Here is a 16,737-nt window from a genome sequence, read left to right on the forward strand (position 1 = left end):
CCTTTTTTTTTTTTTTGGTCTTACCTTATTATTGATTCATTTATTTTGCATCAGACCTAAGAAAACAGGCAAAAAAGCTGAAATTGGATGGGCCTTGGTCATTCTCAGCAAAACGTTTGACACTTATTCTCTTGAGTTTGATATCACTTCTGTGTTCAGCAGTGCATGTTTTTAAGTTCTTGTTTCTCAGACTTGCAGTTTTCGGTAGGGGCATTTGATAATATATATAACTTCTGTAGCATTACATAATGTAAAATCCTTTAGTATATATTTTTTCTTATCCAAAGGATTGCTGATATACTTCATATTACATATAAATTTACAGTAAGTATGATTTCCACAGACAAAATGTCCCTGAGGAGGATTGGCACCTAGTAAATTCATTGCAGTATTGCTGTGAACCAAATCATCCCTCAGTTTCTGAGTTCTCCTGAAGGTGATCAGTGTTCTGTTTTTTATTATAGAAAGGAATATCTCTAGCAAATGCCAGTTTTATAGATGCTCTTTTTGAGGCTTACTCCTGATATCACCTTTGGGGCTGTACAAAAACTAACTTGTCAAAATGAGAAACTGCTACTGAAGAAAGAGAGAGGGTGGGTGTTAAAACTGGTTCCAAAAGGGTTAAATTTGTCTCTACAATTACATCAACTTCTATTTTAAAAAATGGAGAGGATTGCATCATTCTGTACTGAGACATATATTAAACAACTCCATCTTGCTAAATAATCGCTAATGCTCTTGAATTCTCTTTGAAGGAATGTTGAAAGACTACAGGTTGGCCATATTAGCTTCAAATGAAAACAACAACAAAAATCCTTAATGTCTTATGCTTATTGCCTTTTCATTGATATCAGTGAGAGATCCAACTTTGAAGGGTGTGGCCTGTTGCCCCACAGAATTAGCAGGGTAATTGACAGACAGGAATGGTCTGCAGCCACTGTATCTCAGTCTGTTCTCCCTTCCCTGATATTTCAGCCAGTGTTTCCAGTGCATAATACCTCCACTGCATTGCTAATGTGCAACAATGGAAAAACAAAATGAAAAGAGATTTGGTTTTCCTGTTTGTTTCTGTTGTAAAAACAAATGGAACGATGGGACTCATTCCTTTCCTTTTTGGTGGCAGCCCCATGGTCAACTGTCACATTTTAAGGGCTCTTGCATACACTTATCCTCTGACCTTGGCAGCTGAACTTCAGTTTCTTGTGTTCTAGAAATTCTTCTATTTCTCATTCTCTCCCTTCATTGAAAAAAATGAATTCAGTATACAAGATTTGGGTCACAATCAAGTCCCACTTGTGCTAGACTAATTTCTTCTTCTTTCTCTCTGAAAAGTATTTTTAGAGATCGCAGATGAAAAGTCAAGAAACTCTCTTTATGAAAACATGAGCAAGATCAAAGCCCCAACACAGATCATCTGGGGAAAGCAAGATCAGGTACATCAGCCAATTTGCTTTTCATGTTTTTGTCTCCTTAGTGCAAATGAAAGATAAGTACAGCAGAATAACACATGAGGACAGCTAGAAAGAAAATGATAGCACCTTAATGATCAACAAATGTATTGCTGCATTTGTGGGCCCATAGCCCAGCCCACTACTCCAGATGCAGATTAGTTTGTGGAATATCATCTAACATACAGCCACTTTTCATGCTACGTAACTAACAGGAACAAAAGACCTTAGCCTGCCCCAGTGCACCTTTGGTTGGGCTTAGATAGTGTGATGAAATGACTTTGCCAGATAGATTCGGATATGTTTTAGAGGCTTTTAAATAGCTTTTTAAGAATGAATTCTAAATTCTGTTACTTGAAATTGTTATACAGCAGTCTGTTGATTAGAAAAGAATGGGTATATAATTGACTCTATAGAAAGCTGTGCAACCAGCTGGGGAGACTGAGAAAGTGTAACAGGATAAAGATTTCTTTCTTTTCCTCTTTTTTTTTGTCAGCACCTGCATTTGTGGGAGTGGGTGCATGTTGAGGGAGGCTATTATTAACACAAATGAGAGTGGCAAGAATAACATTTTCTAGCACTATATTTTATTTATTAAAATATGTATACCCTGCCTTTTTCTATAGATGAAGGTAATTTTCAAATCCAAATTTAAACCATACATGGTTCAATAAAAAAAAAAACCTTGCCTTAAAAATGTCCACAGCCTATGCACCATTATATTTATTTATTATGTCTGCTGAGAAATTCATTTGGAGAAATGATAATTAGTGTGTACAGATTAAGGCTGAGGAAAATAGAACGGTGAAGTGTAGGGAGTAAGAGAAAGGTTTATATGTTAGCCCAGTGGACAATGCTTTTGTGTGTGTGTGGGGGGGGAATAGAGACACTGGTATTCATATATAAGGTTGCACAGATTTCCCACAATTCCTCTCTCAGAATGTAGGCGAGCCCCTGCAAAGGTGCTGGCACTCAATATCCATGCGTACTGCCTCAAAAAAATCTGGTACTGGACAAAAATGCTAGAATGTTAAGATACAGTCCATTCAGAGGGCTGAGTTATACATATTGTTGAAGTTATTTAACTCCTGAACCAATCCACTAGCTTGCGCTGGTGAAAGAGAATTTACTAGTAATATGTTTGAAGGTTTTTTTTAGTTTTCTTCATAATAAATTGCTTTTTTTTAAGAAAAAGGTTGAAAGAATCTCAATAACCTCTATTACCCACATCCTAGAGAATTTTACAGAAAATGATTTGTCTGTAAATTGGGACATCGCAGTAAGCAAGAGTAAAGGTGCTACTGCATACTCAGAGATGTGGTATCAGAGGTAGGTGGTTGGGTTAAGGGTCTGTGAAGTGTCTAGGCAGTAGCAGAGCTTAGTGTTGCTGGCCCACAAATGCCATGGGAATGACAGTGGAGATGAAATCTGTCCTGTTTTAGAGCTCCACATGGATTCCAGTGCACACATCAAGCTCTTGAATGCACTTACAGGCTGCCTGTTCATTTAAATCGAGACAACATTTCTGTATGAACTGATCGGTACAGAAATACTCAACCCACAGAAAGCAGTCTGGCAGTCCCTTTGGTTGGAGGAGCTGCATGTGTCAATCAGAGCTCCCCACGCCTGTGGATAATTGTTGGAATAGGGCAAATGGATGTTGTGTGAGAGAATAAAAAGAAGAGAGTTGTGATGAATACTAATTCACTTGAAGTTCCAAGGTACCATTAGCACCAGCGCTTTGGTTAGGGAGAAAGGAGTTGTCATGACAACTAAAAGGACAGACTCTGTTCCAAGAGTTACTGGCAGAGTTGGGTGGGGGGCAGAAAAATGCAACAGCAGGAAAGAAGCAAAGGCAATGTGAAAAAATTAGCAATTAGAGTAGGAGGGACTGAGAGACTGAGTAGAGCAGGAAAAATATGAGGACAGAACTGGATTAGAAACAATGCTGAATAGGATGAGGAATAGTTTTAGCTCTAGGGAAGTGGTATTTGTTAGGCGGTCTCCATTGGCAGTCCTTCTGTATCCTTGCACCTATTTACATTCCTGGTATTCTCAGATATTGCTGTAGTCACTCTGCACATCAAAATATTTTGGGTAGCGGCTCTTAAAGGAGCTTGAAACATTATGAATTTCCTTAATTTCCACCCTGCCACTTTGTTGCTGCAGTAGTGGCCGCCCATCTTCCCTGCCCCAGTTCCCTGCCCCAGTTTTCCCACCTCCCCAGTCTGCCCCCTGTCTTCACTGCAGCCACAGCTCCTTCCCTTCACAATCCCCTCCAGTTTTGCTGTGGTAGGTATTCTCCAACCCCCTAGCCGCACTATGGTAGCTGCTTCCTCCCTCCACCTGACCAAAGTTTTGCCACCATACTACTATTACCCCCTACTCCCACCCAGTTTCTTTACTTGAGCAGAGGGGGCATCTTTCATAGGTGGGGTGGGATGGGGGCAAGGCCTTTCTGAGATTAAGAGAGGACTGGACCACTTCAACCCCTCCCTAACCCCTCCCCGGGGTTGCCAACTTCCAGGGGGTGGCTGGAGATTTGATATTACAGATCATCTCCAGATTACATAGATCAGTTCCCCTGGAGAAAATGGCTCCTTTGGAGGGTGCACTGTATGGCATTATACCTCGCTGATGTCCCTTCCCAAACCCCACCTTCCCTAGGTTCTATTCCCCAAGTCTCCAGGAATTTTTCAACCTGGAGCTGGTAATCCTAGGCCTTCCCTCCCCACAGTCACCATTTCTACCTCTGCTGGGCCCAAAGTATCTCCTGGCCTCCTGACAATGACAGGGGAAGAGGTAGCCTTCCCAGGGTCCTGCGGGTTATGGACAATCTCCCAGTGCTTGTAGCCTATGATCACCAATTTGTTGGCAAGCTTTGGAATGAGGCAGGTTAGGAAATGGTGCGATTCCATTGTTCCTGGCCACTGGCATCACTTCTGGTGTGACTCCCAAACATCATGATTTCTAAAGAATTCCAGGTATTACCAGAAGTGATATCATCATCTGGGGACATGGAGCACATGCAAGTTTTGTGCCCAAGCAAGGTAGGAAATCTGTTGCCACCTCCATCCTCCTGCTGGTAGCCAGGGGAGACCTGGTAACCCTAAGAACAGGTAACTGCATTGCAGTTTTGGTTTTTGGGGAGGGTTAAACCCCCCCCTGTGTATTTTTCAGGTTTTCAAATTTTTCTGCAAACATTGGGAGGGGGGTGACCGAGCCACACTTGGATATTCATAGTGCACTACATGCCATGTGCCCCCCTAATTTGGAGATAAACTCAAACACCTAAATTTGAGGCCCTCTATGAATGTAAGGCTTTGGCCAAATTGCACTCCCCCTCCCATGATAAGCCCTTCTAGAAAGTCAAAACTCACTCCGTCTTTGGCCAGGTTCCTGAAGTAAAATCTGATAAGGGCTGACAAGAAAAGCTGTTACAGAATTTATGTGGCCTATGGGGCTGAATTAATTTTTTTTCAATATGGAAAACTTTAAAAAATAGTCTCCGACCCTCAGTGTTAAATTCTATTGCAGTTTCAGCCTTATTAAATGCTTCTCGCAGCCACACTGATTCCTGACAATTTCCTGGTGAATGCCACTGATGTGTAACAGTCAGTCTAAGATGACCCATTTTTTCTAACCCTGGTTTTTAATTATTTTTTCTATAGAATAAAAAAATGTAACAATAGCAGGTCTACACATAAGCTTCTATGAAAGGTTTCCAAATTTCTAAATTGTTTCTATGTGCCATACAGTCAAATGTTGTTAAAGCTGAAAAGTCCTCAGTCCTCTGAGTTATGGCAGGCGGGTATTTGTCTCTCCAGTGTTGTAATAGGAGTGTTTTAGGTACAGTATGGACGTGGAGGGTCCATTTTCGTTGACTACTGGTTAGACTCCAGGAGACAGCAAGTAATTTAAAAGTATTGTCGAAGGCTTTCACGGCCGGAGAACGATGGTTGTTGGGGGTTTTCCGGGCTGTCTTGCCGTGGTCTTGGCATTGTAGTTCCTGACGTTTCGCCAGCAGCTGTGGCTGGCATCTTCAGAGGTGTAGCACCAAAAGACAGAGATCTCTCAGTGTCACAGTGTGGAAAAGATGTAGGTCATTTGTATCTACTCATCCACAACAATGTATCATTCATCATTTGGAGCCATGGGGAGGAAGAATTGATGGAGTTTTTGAATCATCTCAACAACATCCACCTGAACATACAATTCACAATGGAGAAAGAAAGTGAGGGAAAACTCTCATTCCTGGATACCTTGGTCATCCGCAAAGCAAACTTTCAGTTAGGTCACAAGGTCTACAGGAAACCAACTCACACTGATCGGTACTTACACAAAAACTCCAATCACCACCCCCGACAGAAAAGAGGCATAATGAAAACATTAGTGGATCGTGCAAGACGGATATGTGAGCCGTGCTTTCTCAATGAGGAAATTAATCATCTAAACCACGCACTTCAGGCAAATGGCTACTCCAGAAATGAAATCCGAAGAGCAATCAAACCCAGGATGAATCAAACAACCAAAGAAAAACAGTCTCCCACAGGAAAAGTGTTTTTGCCATATATCAAAGGAATTACTGATCAGATGGGAAAGCTTATGAAAAAGCATAACCTTCAAGCAGTATTCAGACCCACCCGAAAAATACAACAGATGCTACGATCAGCAAAAGACAGCAGAGATCCCCTCACCTCTGCAGGAGTATACCGTATACCCTGCAGCTGTGGACAAGTTTACATCGGGACCACAAAGCGTAGCATCCAGACAAGAATAAAAGAACATGAAAGACACTGCAGACTTGGACAGCCTGAAAAATCAGCAGTGGCTGAACATAGCCTAACTCAAACAGGGCACAGTATCTTATTCCAGGACACCAAAATACTGGACAACACTTCCAACTACTTTGTCAGACTGCACAGGGAAGCCATTGAAATTCACAAGCATAAGCAAAACTTCAACAGGAAAGAAGAAACCTTAAGAATGAACAGAGCATGGGCTCCAGTTCTGAAAAACACCAGGCCAACAAAACACTCCACACCCGACAATAGCCCTGCAGAGAAGATTAGCACATCAAGCACCAATCCATATGCAAAAGAACCGCCTCAGGATACAGTGAAGCCTCCCGCCATTAGCATTCCACACCCTGGGAAACTCTTACAGAATGACTCAGCTCAACCCCACCCCTCCTGAGTAGATACAAATGACCTACATCTTTTCCACACTGTGACACTGAGAGATCTCTGTCTTTTGGTGCTACACCTCTGAAGATGCCAGCCACAGCTGCTGGCGAAACGTCAGGAACTACAATGCCAAGACCACGGCAAGACAGCCCGGAAAACCCCCAACAACCAATTTAAAAGTACATAAACATTCTGAAAAATTAATGAATTCTAATACAATAATTAACATGAGTAATGACTTTCTCCCAACAAGACCAAATAAGTTGGGTATACCCAAAGCATATGTTTAAGAGCTGTGTCCTGTAAGTTACAATGCTAGCAAGAACTTTACTTAAATCTTTACTAAAACGGTGCTGTGGTGTCCAATATATCCTAAAAACTTTTTTTTTTGATAAATAAGTCACAGCTTAAAAACAATAGGTATATAGTTGAAGGCCATATTCCCTTGCTTCGGTAAAATTGGTAATCTAACTCCTTATTCTATTCATTCTTAAGACTGCATATCATATTTATTAATCAACATAAAACATTTATAAACAAAGGTTTCATTTTCTGCATTGATTCAGTGAGAGTTTCCAGAAGTGAGGGAGACTCTGAAATGATTAATGCTGTAGGACTATATTTAAATACCAACAGATGTTGCAGTTGCTGATATTGTCATTCAGCAAAAGTTAACAAATCCTCAGCTTAGAGAATGACAAAAACTTGTTGTCATAGCCTATCAATTGATCCAGGTTAAAAATTCTCCAATCTGTCCAAGCATTCCTTAACAAAAGATTTCATTTCTGTTTTTAGATTTTGTAATCCTGTGATAAGGCATGTCTTTCTCTTGAGCAATACCCTTTTCTTTCTTTGTCATCTAGGTGCTGGACGTCTCAGGAGCAGATATTTTAGCAAAATCAATTCCTGACTGTCAAGTATACATTTTGGAAAACTGTGGACACACGGTAGTCGTGGAACGGCCCAGAAAAACAGCAAAGCTCCTCCTGGAGTTCTTAGCTACTGTTCAGAATGCAGAAAACAATAAGAAACTGGCTTGAACTTTCATTGTCAAATTGAACCCTTAAGCTAGATGTTCCAGTTGTGATGAAATTCTCAGGGATCTTGTACAGAGCTTGGTGACCGTGCCAAAATCCCTGAAATAATAAAAAAAATTGATCTATTTATTTGTAGCTCTGCTAGTGCAGTGACTCACAGGAAATGGAACAATTATCAGAATATGGTTGCTCTTGGTAATGTCCAGTAAAGTTCACATTATTTGGAAAGTAATAAAAGACCCATCATATCTGTGGCGCTACTAATTTATTTTTATTTCATTATTATCCCACCTATTTTTGATGACACTTTAACAAATTTGAAACCTGTGTATTCAAGCTATATAATGTGCATATTAGCTAGAGAGTCTGAAGTGATACAGACTTACTTTTATCTTGCAGGAGTGCAAGTTTTTGGTCCTTTGCAATGATTTGGTATATTGTGAAGCCTAGTTGAGAGGGAAAAGAAGGACAGTTTTTGTTATGGCTTCCTGATTTCAGCCAGTTTTCTGAAAATGTAATGGGGCAATCCTGAGCAGAGTTATACACTTCTACGCCCTTTGACTTCAGTGGACTTAGAAGGGTGTAACTGTGTTTAGGATTTCACTGTGATAGCCCCTATTAAGCAGCTTCACTTATAAGTAAGCGAGTACCACTGATTTCAATGGGCCTTGCTCTCAAATAAAGTGTGTGAGGATTGCAGGCTGAATTACCTGAAAAAATGTGTTCCCTGCTTGTTCATTGGACTTTACCTATACTGTACACGTCATATAATTATTTATATAATATATAAACTAGAATATGACCTGAAATCAGAAAATTCTATGTCATGGAATGTACTGGCCACTTCTAGGTTTATGCAGCTCTGTTATGTGATCTAGCATAATATCTGGCAACTTGGAATGTAGATGTCAATGACATTTGTTTAAACATATATAGGAAATACAGTAAAGAGGAAAGATTTACAGACTGAGAGCCTCGAGTGTATCCTGCCTCTTAGTCTATATGGCTTTGCATGATAAGCAGCTCTAACAAAAGGTTCTGATGATCCAGATACTTGCATAAAGTGCTGTTTTTGTAGCTCGTTAATGTATGATTTTGGCAGAGAATGAAAACAACATACAACATTTTAGTGGTATGAAAGTTTCATGGACTGTGCAGTTCCATAAAGTTTACAGTAATTTATTATGGATGAGTTTTCTATCCCTTGATGACTCCTTCGTTATGTACTGCCTTAATTGTCAGCAATGCTGAAATAGTGGTATTATCTGGCCTTGCTTTCATTACAAAATTTTCTTGTAAGCCTATAGTTGTAATATTCAAACAATTCTGGAGTAACTGGATTAGGGATTCAAGTTTAAAGGACACTTCACTGACTATAGCATACACATGTGCACATCCAGCAAACTGATTTAGATCTACTGAGATCATTGGAACTACACCTGTATTTAAGTGATTAGCCAATCATTGCCTGTGAAAAGAGATCTGTCTGTACAGTTAATAAATCATGGAGCCATTTTGGAGCCAATCCTGGAGCCATTTTTTCCATCTAGATGGGACCTGAGCCAAGCAATAAATACTGTAGATAGATACACGAGTGATCAAATTCAGGTGCAAAGTTGAGGTGAGCTGTTTCCTTGGCTCTTTTCTTAATTGTATGTTCTACTGAGTGTTTTGATGTAAATAATTGAGTTTTTAAAAAATGAATTCTATGAATTCTGTAAATGGTAATAAATAATTAGGGAGGATGAATAATGGATGAAATATGTAATAATAAAATATAATTAGGGTGTTCTCCAGGCTTGTCTGCTTAGCAAACTCTTAGAGTGGGAACTATTTATCAGATGCAGTATAAGCTTCAGCAGATTCCTTTTTAAAAAGTATATTAGTACAAAGCATACCAAATACGATGGTCTTCTCTTTTCCTGGTTATTTGTACTAACATATGGTAGCAAGTTGTAGCTGAATGCAGTTTGTATATCAAAATCAGAAAGCAAGACTTGTTTCATAACTGTGATATCTTTGTTTTAATATATGGGGAAGGTTTCTGAAAATCCTTTAAGTCCCCTCTTGCAAAATGTGCAACAAGCTTCATTGTTTATTCTGATAACAATCTTTTGCAATATGGGTACTTGAGATACAAACCCATCACACACACACACACACACTCCAGAACAGCCCTAATCAAGGGTGGATCCACTTGAGAGTAAACTGATTAAGATTGCAATCACAAATAATCTGTTGTGGCACTTGTTGGCAAATGTCTTCTGTAGTCATTATTCTTTCTGGCTTTACTGGAAGCTACTCAGTGTATAGAATAATGTCACTATACATCCACTTTTATTTATTCCTCAATTACAGGTTTTGCATTTGGACCCTCAGGTTTGATTGTATTGTGCTGTGCAGGGATTTACTGTACATTCCTTTGCATTTATGGCTGCCATAGAACTTTAAATATGGTACATAAAAGCTCCATTTTCCAGAACTGGTTGTATGTTGCTCAAATAGAAGCATCAGTCTTTAATTTGAGAAGATTAGGAAAATGCTTTTCATTTGATCATACTTCAGATGTAGACACATACAAAAAGGCTGGTTATCTTAATGAATAAAAAGCTAGCAGAGACACAGGAAAGTAAAGAGCTACAGGTTTTATTATGGTTTCCAGAATTTAGTGGGCTGTTGTATGCAAAAAGTTTTAATTAAAATGCAATTGAAAGAAATTTCTAGCTATTTCGTTTGTTTTAAATACGGTTAAGGCATCCTATCTAGTTCTTATTTCTCAACTAAATAATAAGGATCTTTATAATAAAATATTGTTTGTATCAGTATATCATAATGTCACTACATCTAATAGTAAGTGGATAGCTCATGCCACTCATGAAAACAGCAAAACTCTGTCACACTCAAGACAAAGCAGGGATTTGTTTATACTAAAGGGGGTTCCTCAAATATGCATAAAAATTGGTTGTGTAAATTAACTAATGGGGGAGACCTTTAAACATCCTAAGGAGGACTGGGCGTATTCCAGGAGGCAATGAATATTGAGAGAGCAGTTGAGACAGCAGGCAAAAGAAAAAGAGGTGGTGATAGGGGGTGGTAGTAGAAATTAGCTTGCTCATGCCCTAAGAGCTTGGAGAGTCCTGGGAAGCAGATTTTGGATGTTGGAGGGATTTCCAAATCGTTCCCATCTCTTGCAGTTCCTTGCAAGGATCCAACTTATTTTGATGGATTTATATAAAACGATTTTTGTTCTCTGATCTGTAAGATTTGAGTTCAATGGCACCTTAGAGACAAACAAGATTTATTAAGGTATAAGCTTTTGAAAATCAAAGCTCCCTTCCAAAACTTCTTTGACTTTTGAAAGCTGACTTTTGAAAGCTTAATCCCCGAAAATCTTGTTGGTTTCTAAGGTGCCACTGGACTCAAATTCTGTTATCTGTTCTGTGACTGTATGTTGTATATGTTTTCCCCCTCTTTCTCTTCCTAATCTTGTAATTATTACCTTAGGTAAATTGTACTCCTGTTTAGTTAAACTCATTTTCCAGCTCCTTTTTAATAATGCTCCACTGCAACCATCTGGATGAATGAAGTTGGACTGCTAAAAGAAAGATAAACCATGAAAAAAGAATATTGAAACCAACTTCTAGAAGGATAATAGTAAGAGAAACTACATCCTATCTGTTGATCTCACATGTAAAATAACATCAATTATTGCAACAAAAAGTAATTTTCTGACTTTAACCCACCCAGAAAAATTGTTTTTCTGGTGTAAATCTTGCATTGATAGCTCCCTTTTTCAGATCTCTTTATCAAGAGGTGAACCGTAAGATTTAGATCATCAAAACATTTAGCAACTTTATTCTCTCTAGGTTTAAATTCCTGTGGCTGTAGTGTGTGTGTGTGTGTGTGTGCACAAGCACCATCAAATTACAATCAATTTATAGCAAACTTAGCAAGGTATTTTTAAGGTAAGTGAGAAGCAGAGGTGGTTTACCATTGCTTTTCAGAGAAATCCCAATCTTCCTTGGTGGTCTCCCATCCAATGACTTATACTGCTTAGCTTCCAAGGTTTGACAAGATCAGGTTATACCTTGCCATTCTACTGCCTGTGGCTGTGGTACTATTTATTTGTGATATTTCTACCTGACCAAAATTCTCTCAGCACCAGGTGAATGGCTGAGGAGAAGCTGGTCCACATTTGGCATTCTACCAATCCCTGCAAGGACCTATTGGATTTTTTTTATACAGTTTATACAGTCGTGCATTCATTCCATTGTAATGCTGTTTTCAGATCAATATTATGCATTGCTCCAATGTGGCTCATAAAAAGCTGGGATTTAAGGTGTCCCCTTTTCTGGATGGGGTTGCACTCCTCTTGAAGGAATAGACCTATAGCTTTGGAATGCTCCTGGATGTGTACCTACTGCTGGACAAGCAGGTGGCAGTTGAGACCAGGCAAGCCTTTTACAAGCTTCAGCTGGTGATCCAGTTTCAGCCTTTCCTGGGCAGAAAAGATCATGCCATTGTAGTGCATGCCCTGGTTACATCTAGATTAGATTGCTGCAATACACTCTACATAGGACTGTCCTTGAAAAGTGTTTGGAAACTTCAGTCAGTACAGAATACTGCTGCCAGCATGTTGACTGGACTAGGCTGTAGGAACCATATTAGACCAATCTTGGCCATTCTACGCTGGCTCCCAATTTATTTCTCGGTCCAATTCACAGTGCTGGTTTTGACCTTTGAAGCCCTCTATGACTTGTGACCAGCATACCTGAAGGCCAACCTATTCCCATATGAACCTACCTGATTACTACTGCCCTGCTATAGGTGCCTCTGCCTTCTGAGATTAGGAATAATATTCATTTTTACCTTGCTTTCCAATGGGACCCAAAGCAGCTTACATTTCTCACAACAACAGTCGTGTGAGGTGGGTTAGGCTGACAAATAGGCCTAAATTCACCCAGAAAGTATTCATAGCAGAGCAGGTATTTGAAGGTGAGTCTCCTAAATCCAGTGCTAACAACTCTGCCATGCTCACTCAAATTTAAAGTATTTTTAAATTGTCATCTTCATCCCTGAAACTAGTTAGAAATAAATCTGTGGCATCATCTATGGGAAGAGGGCTTGATAGCTAGCCAGTGAATATTGTGTGGGTGTAAAATCACGATGGCATTAAATTCCCAAAAGGAGGGGAGCGGGGAACACAGTTCAAGCTGAGCAGTGCAATTAAATATAGAAAAGAGACTCATGAATGATTTTTGCTTGAAATCTTGTTCTGGAAAGACTCCCACACACAATTCATCTCACTAAGGCCTCTGAACCTAGAAATGACAGTTATGTAAATAAATGCTGTTTACTTGTTCTGGAAACAGCAGAATCTGCTCTAGCATGGTCAGTCCTAGGCAAAAGAAAATAGCATTGTGCGAGAAAGCCAGGAGCACTTTTCATAAGACTATTTACCTTTGTTGTAAAGGTTTTATGGTTTTGTATCCATTGTTTTTTTCCCCCTTCAAGTACATTTGTTCATTGTTTTTGGTAGGTGTCTTGAAATTTAAGAATGGGACATGGTATGTTATTTCTCACAAACATATTACTACAGGCTATCATGAGATGGAATATGTATACATTTACATTTATGAACTTGGATTTGTGACCAAACTGAAAAGGAGAGAAATTATTCTTGAGAAAATAATTCTTGGGACTAGTGTCTGTCGGGAATGGAATATAGATTATTCTTTGTTGCAGTGTGCTCTGTGGCTATTTGCCCTGTGGGAGAAAAAGTGCTCGAACAATGCACTGTGATTCATGAAAGCCATTAATGGAGTGAACTGGTAGAGGTTTTGAACTATACTTCTGTCTGGCAAGATCCCCAGACCAGGCCCTGCTTTTAAACTGTCCTCAAGCAAAACGCTACAGAGGGAATTAAAAAAAAAACAACAGGAAAGATGAGGTGCGAGACGCCATTCTAAATGCCACATGGGTATTGCTAGTAATAATTTTGAACTCTTATAGGTGTTCTGTGGACTGCTGCACAGCTGTGGTGCTAAATTAAGGAACAGCTACTCCATTCAGTGTTCTTTTTTTTAAAAAAAGGGCATCTGGCACCCTGGAAGTGTATGGTTTCTTAAACATTTTTAACATAGCAGGCAACAGTTAAAGTAAATATGAGGAATTTGTTTCATTATGTTCTCATGTGGAAAACTACAATATTAATAAAATTACAATCGAGGTGTATTTTACCTCAGGAATGACATACTGTTATTGTGCTCCAAACACTTATAGTTCTGAGATTTTCAAGTGCAATAGCACCATCTAGAGACTGCAAAGGATGCTGCTAAACAAAGAGCAGTGCCTAAAAGAGGAGAATGCCTCCGGCGCGGAACTTACCTGCGCCGGCGTTTGCGGGGCTGCAAAGCGGGAAAGGAAGGCAGGACGGCTTTCCTGCCGGCCCAGCCCAGGCGCGCGGTTCCACAGCAGGCTGAGCTGGGTGTTTGAAAGGCACAGCTGGCCAATCGGAGTCGCCGCCTGGGAGCCAATGGGGAGAAGGCAGTCAGCCGACCTGAAAGGGGAAGTTTTCCCTCAGGTCCTCCCCAGAGGTTTTATAAGGCTGGGCCGGCTCCCGTGGCTCAGTCGGCTTCGGAGGTGGGGCACCGATCCCATTGGGAAAAACAGTGCCGGCCGGCACTGTGTTCCCATAGATGGGGATCCCCATAAGGGATCTTGGGCCAGGCTTGGCAGGGGTAAGCCCAGCTCGGGGGCTGACAGACCAGGCCTGTGTTCAGGTGACGGGGGAGCCACGCAGAGGCTACCGCCCAGTGTGACTCCCTTAACTGTCATCCCGTGGTTTCCCCCTGCAGCGGGCCGGCTGGAGGGGTGAGGGGTCATCGCCTGGCAGGCGGGTCAGCCGATGATGGGATCCGTGCCCTTACGCAGCCATAGCTCCAGGATTCTGTAACCAATAAAGTTGTGGCCAATTTTCTCCAAAAGAAGCGTCAGCGTGTTTTTTCCTGCCTGGTGAATTCCTGCGATTCAGGCTGGTCCCGCAAGCCTGTAGTTCTAACATTGTAAATAACTCTTAAAATTGTCCCCTTATCCACCAAAATGTATCAATTTTATGTCCTCGCTGCCTTTGGAAAACCACTGAGTATATGGGTGGCAGAGTGGAATTCAGATCGAGGCACAGAGAAGAAAGAAGGGTTTAACTCTTTCTGCTTGCTATATTGCACCAGCTGGTTCATGATGAACATCCCAATTGCTTAATGTACCCCAACATCTTCAGACTCCTAAATCTGAACCTTTACTGGCTCAAGAACAATTAGCTCTCATACCTTTACAAGGCTTTTGGCTGAAAAAATTGCTTGAATACACTATGATCTAGATATAGGTGAAACAGAAGAAATGCTTAATACACCATCTGGTGTGCTTCTGAACCATTTTGACACAGTTATCATGATAGATATTGACAGAATCCTAGCACCTGTGAAGGCCACTACTTGTACACTGGATCCTTGCCCCTCTTGGCTCCTAAAACCTTGTAAAGATCACATAAATGAGCCCTTGATGTCACTCTACTGGCCTTCTGTATACAATGCAAAACTGAATTGTTCAAGAGGGCTTTTTGCTCAGATGGGAGGACTGCATTGTAAGGAAGTGGTCTCAAGAGATCCATCAGTATATAACTCTCCAATCTCCTCCCAAAATTTGTGAGAGGGACTTTGATGCAGATTTGACATCTAAGGAGAAGAGTGATTGACTAAATGTCAGCAAGTGGAAATTAAAAATTCTATGTTGGAACATGGCAGGATGGGGAAATAGAATGTGGTCCCAAGAGATTAGGAAACATCTAGTTAACTATGATGTCATTCTTGTACAAGAAACCTGGTTGCTTCATAAAACTTATTTTTCTGGTTTTACTGTTTATTCCATAGAGACCTTTAAAAAAGCTAAAACAGGTCTCCCCCTTGGTGGGGATTGCCTGTTTGATTTCTAACAGTTTATTGGTTAATGTTACTACTACCCTTCCAAGTGATTCTCCCTGTGCGATGGCTCTTCATTTGGAGTTTCAAAAACTGTCTCTTACCTTGTTCAATGCATACATCCCTCTGACTACACATAAAGCTGCATTAAGGTACTACTAGGGTAAACTGAATAATTATGTACAGAAAGTTGGAGATATGTATCCATCAGCTGCACTTGTACTGGCTGGGGATCTAAGTGCTCATACTGGTGCAACTTATGAAGAGAGGGGAAATGGATTGATGCTGATCATAGGGTGTTTAAAAAGGCAATTTGTTATATGTATCAACAATTTAAATTACATAATGATAAAGGATATTGCTATTGAAATATGAATTTGGCATTGTAATTAAAATTAAAAGAGAATTGCCTTTGCCAGTATATGGAACCATTTGATTTGAGCCTCTATGCAAAAAGATGGTAAATTTTGGGGGGATATGAATGCAAATTAGTTACATTCTAGATTCCCGTTTTCTTGTCTTATCTCCAAGGGATGCTAGGAGACCATTGTAAGGCTTTATCTGTAACATTGTCTGTTGATAGTAGTATAGTCCAGCTGATGTTCTCCCAAGAAATAGAGAATTGGCCTCCGGTTGCAGTTTCAGAAGTTAAATAATTAATTTTCCAAGTTAAATCCAGTAAAGCCCTAGGATCTGACCTGGTACTTCTGGAGTTAATTAAAGTAAATGCTAACTGGTGATTCAATATATTGGCTCCTACTTTTATGCATATTAACAAGACTGGCATTATGCCTACCTCTTGGCAACATGCAATATTAGTTCCTATTTTTTAAAAAGTGCTCCAAGATCCATGTAACGATCACCCTATAAGTCTGTTATCAGTGGTGGGCAAGTTAGATGTTTCCCTGCTTTACAAGAAACTGTTATCATGGATACAGGATGAAGCTATCTTGGGATGAGAGGAAACTGGATTCCGTAGAGGCAATAGTGCAGTTAATCATTGTCATACTCTACAGTTTATGTAGCTAAATATACCATCTCAAAGGATGGCATGCTGACTGTGGCCTTTATAGAATCATAGAGCTTGGAG

At 40.1% G+C, this 16,737-nt stretch overlaps 1 protein-coding gene across 2 annotated transcripts in view; it reads left to right on the top strand.

Annotated features, from left to right (window-relative positions):
* Nucleotides 1-10,376, top strand: part of LOC129329071 (monoacylglycerol lipase ABHD6-like) — a 33,324-nt gene extending 22,948 nt beyond the window's left edge. For both annotated transcript variants that reach the window (XM_054978479.1, XM_054978480.1), the window contains exons 8-9: nucleotides 1,333-1,433; nucleotides 7,498-10,376. In XM_054978479.1, coding sequence (XP_054834454.1) covers nucleotides 1,333-1,433; nucleotides 7,498-7,674 — 278 coding nt within the window. In that variant the 3' untranslated portion in view covers nucleotides 7,675-10,376. The remainder of the gene's footprint in view (nucleotides 1-1,332; nucleotides 1,434-7,497) is intronic.
* The last annotated feature ends 6,361 nt before the right edge of the window (nucleotides 10,377-16,737 follow it).

This window comes from Eublepharis macularius, chromosome 4 (genome assembly GCF_028583425.1).
Source record: "Eublepharis macularius isolate TG4126 chromosome 4, MPM_Emac_v1.0, whole genome shotgun sequence".
NCBI classification, from domain to species: Eukaryota; Metazoa; Chordata; class Lepidosauria; order Squamata; family Eublepharidae; genus Eublepharis; species Eublepharis macularius.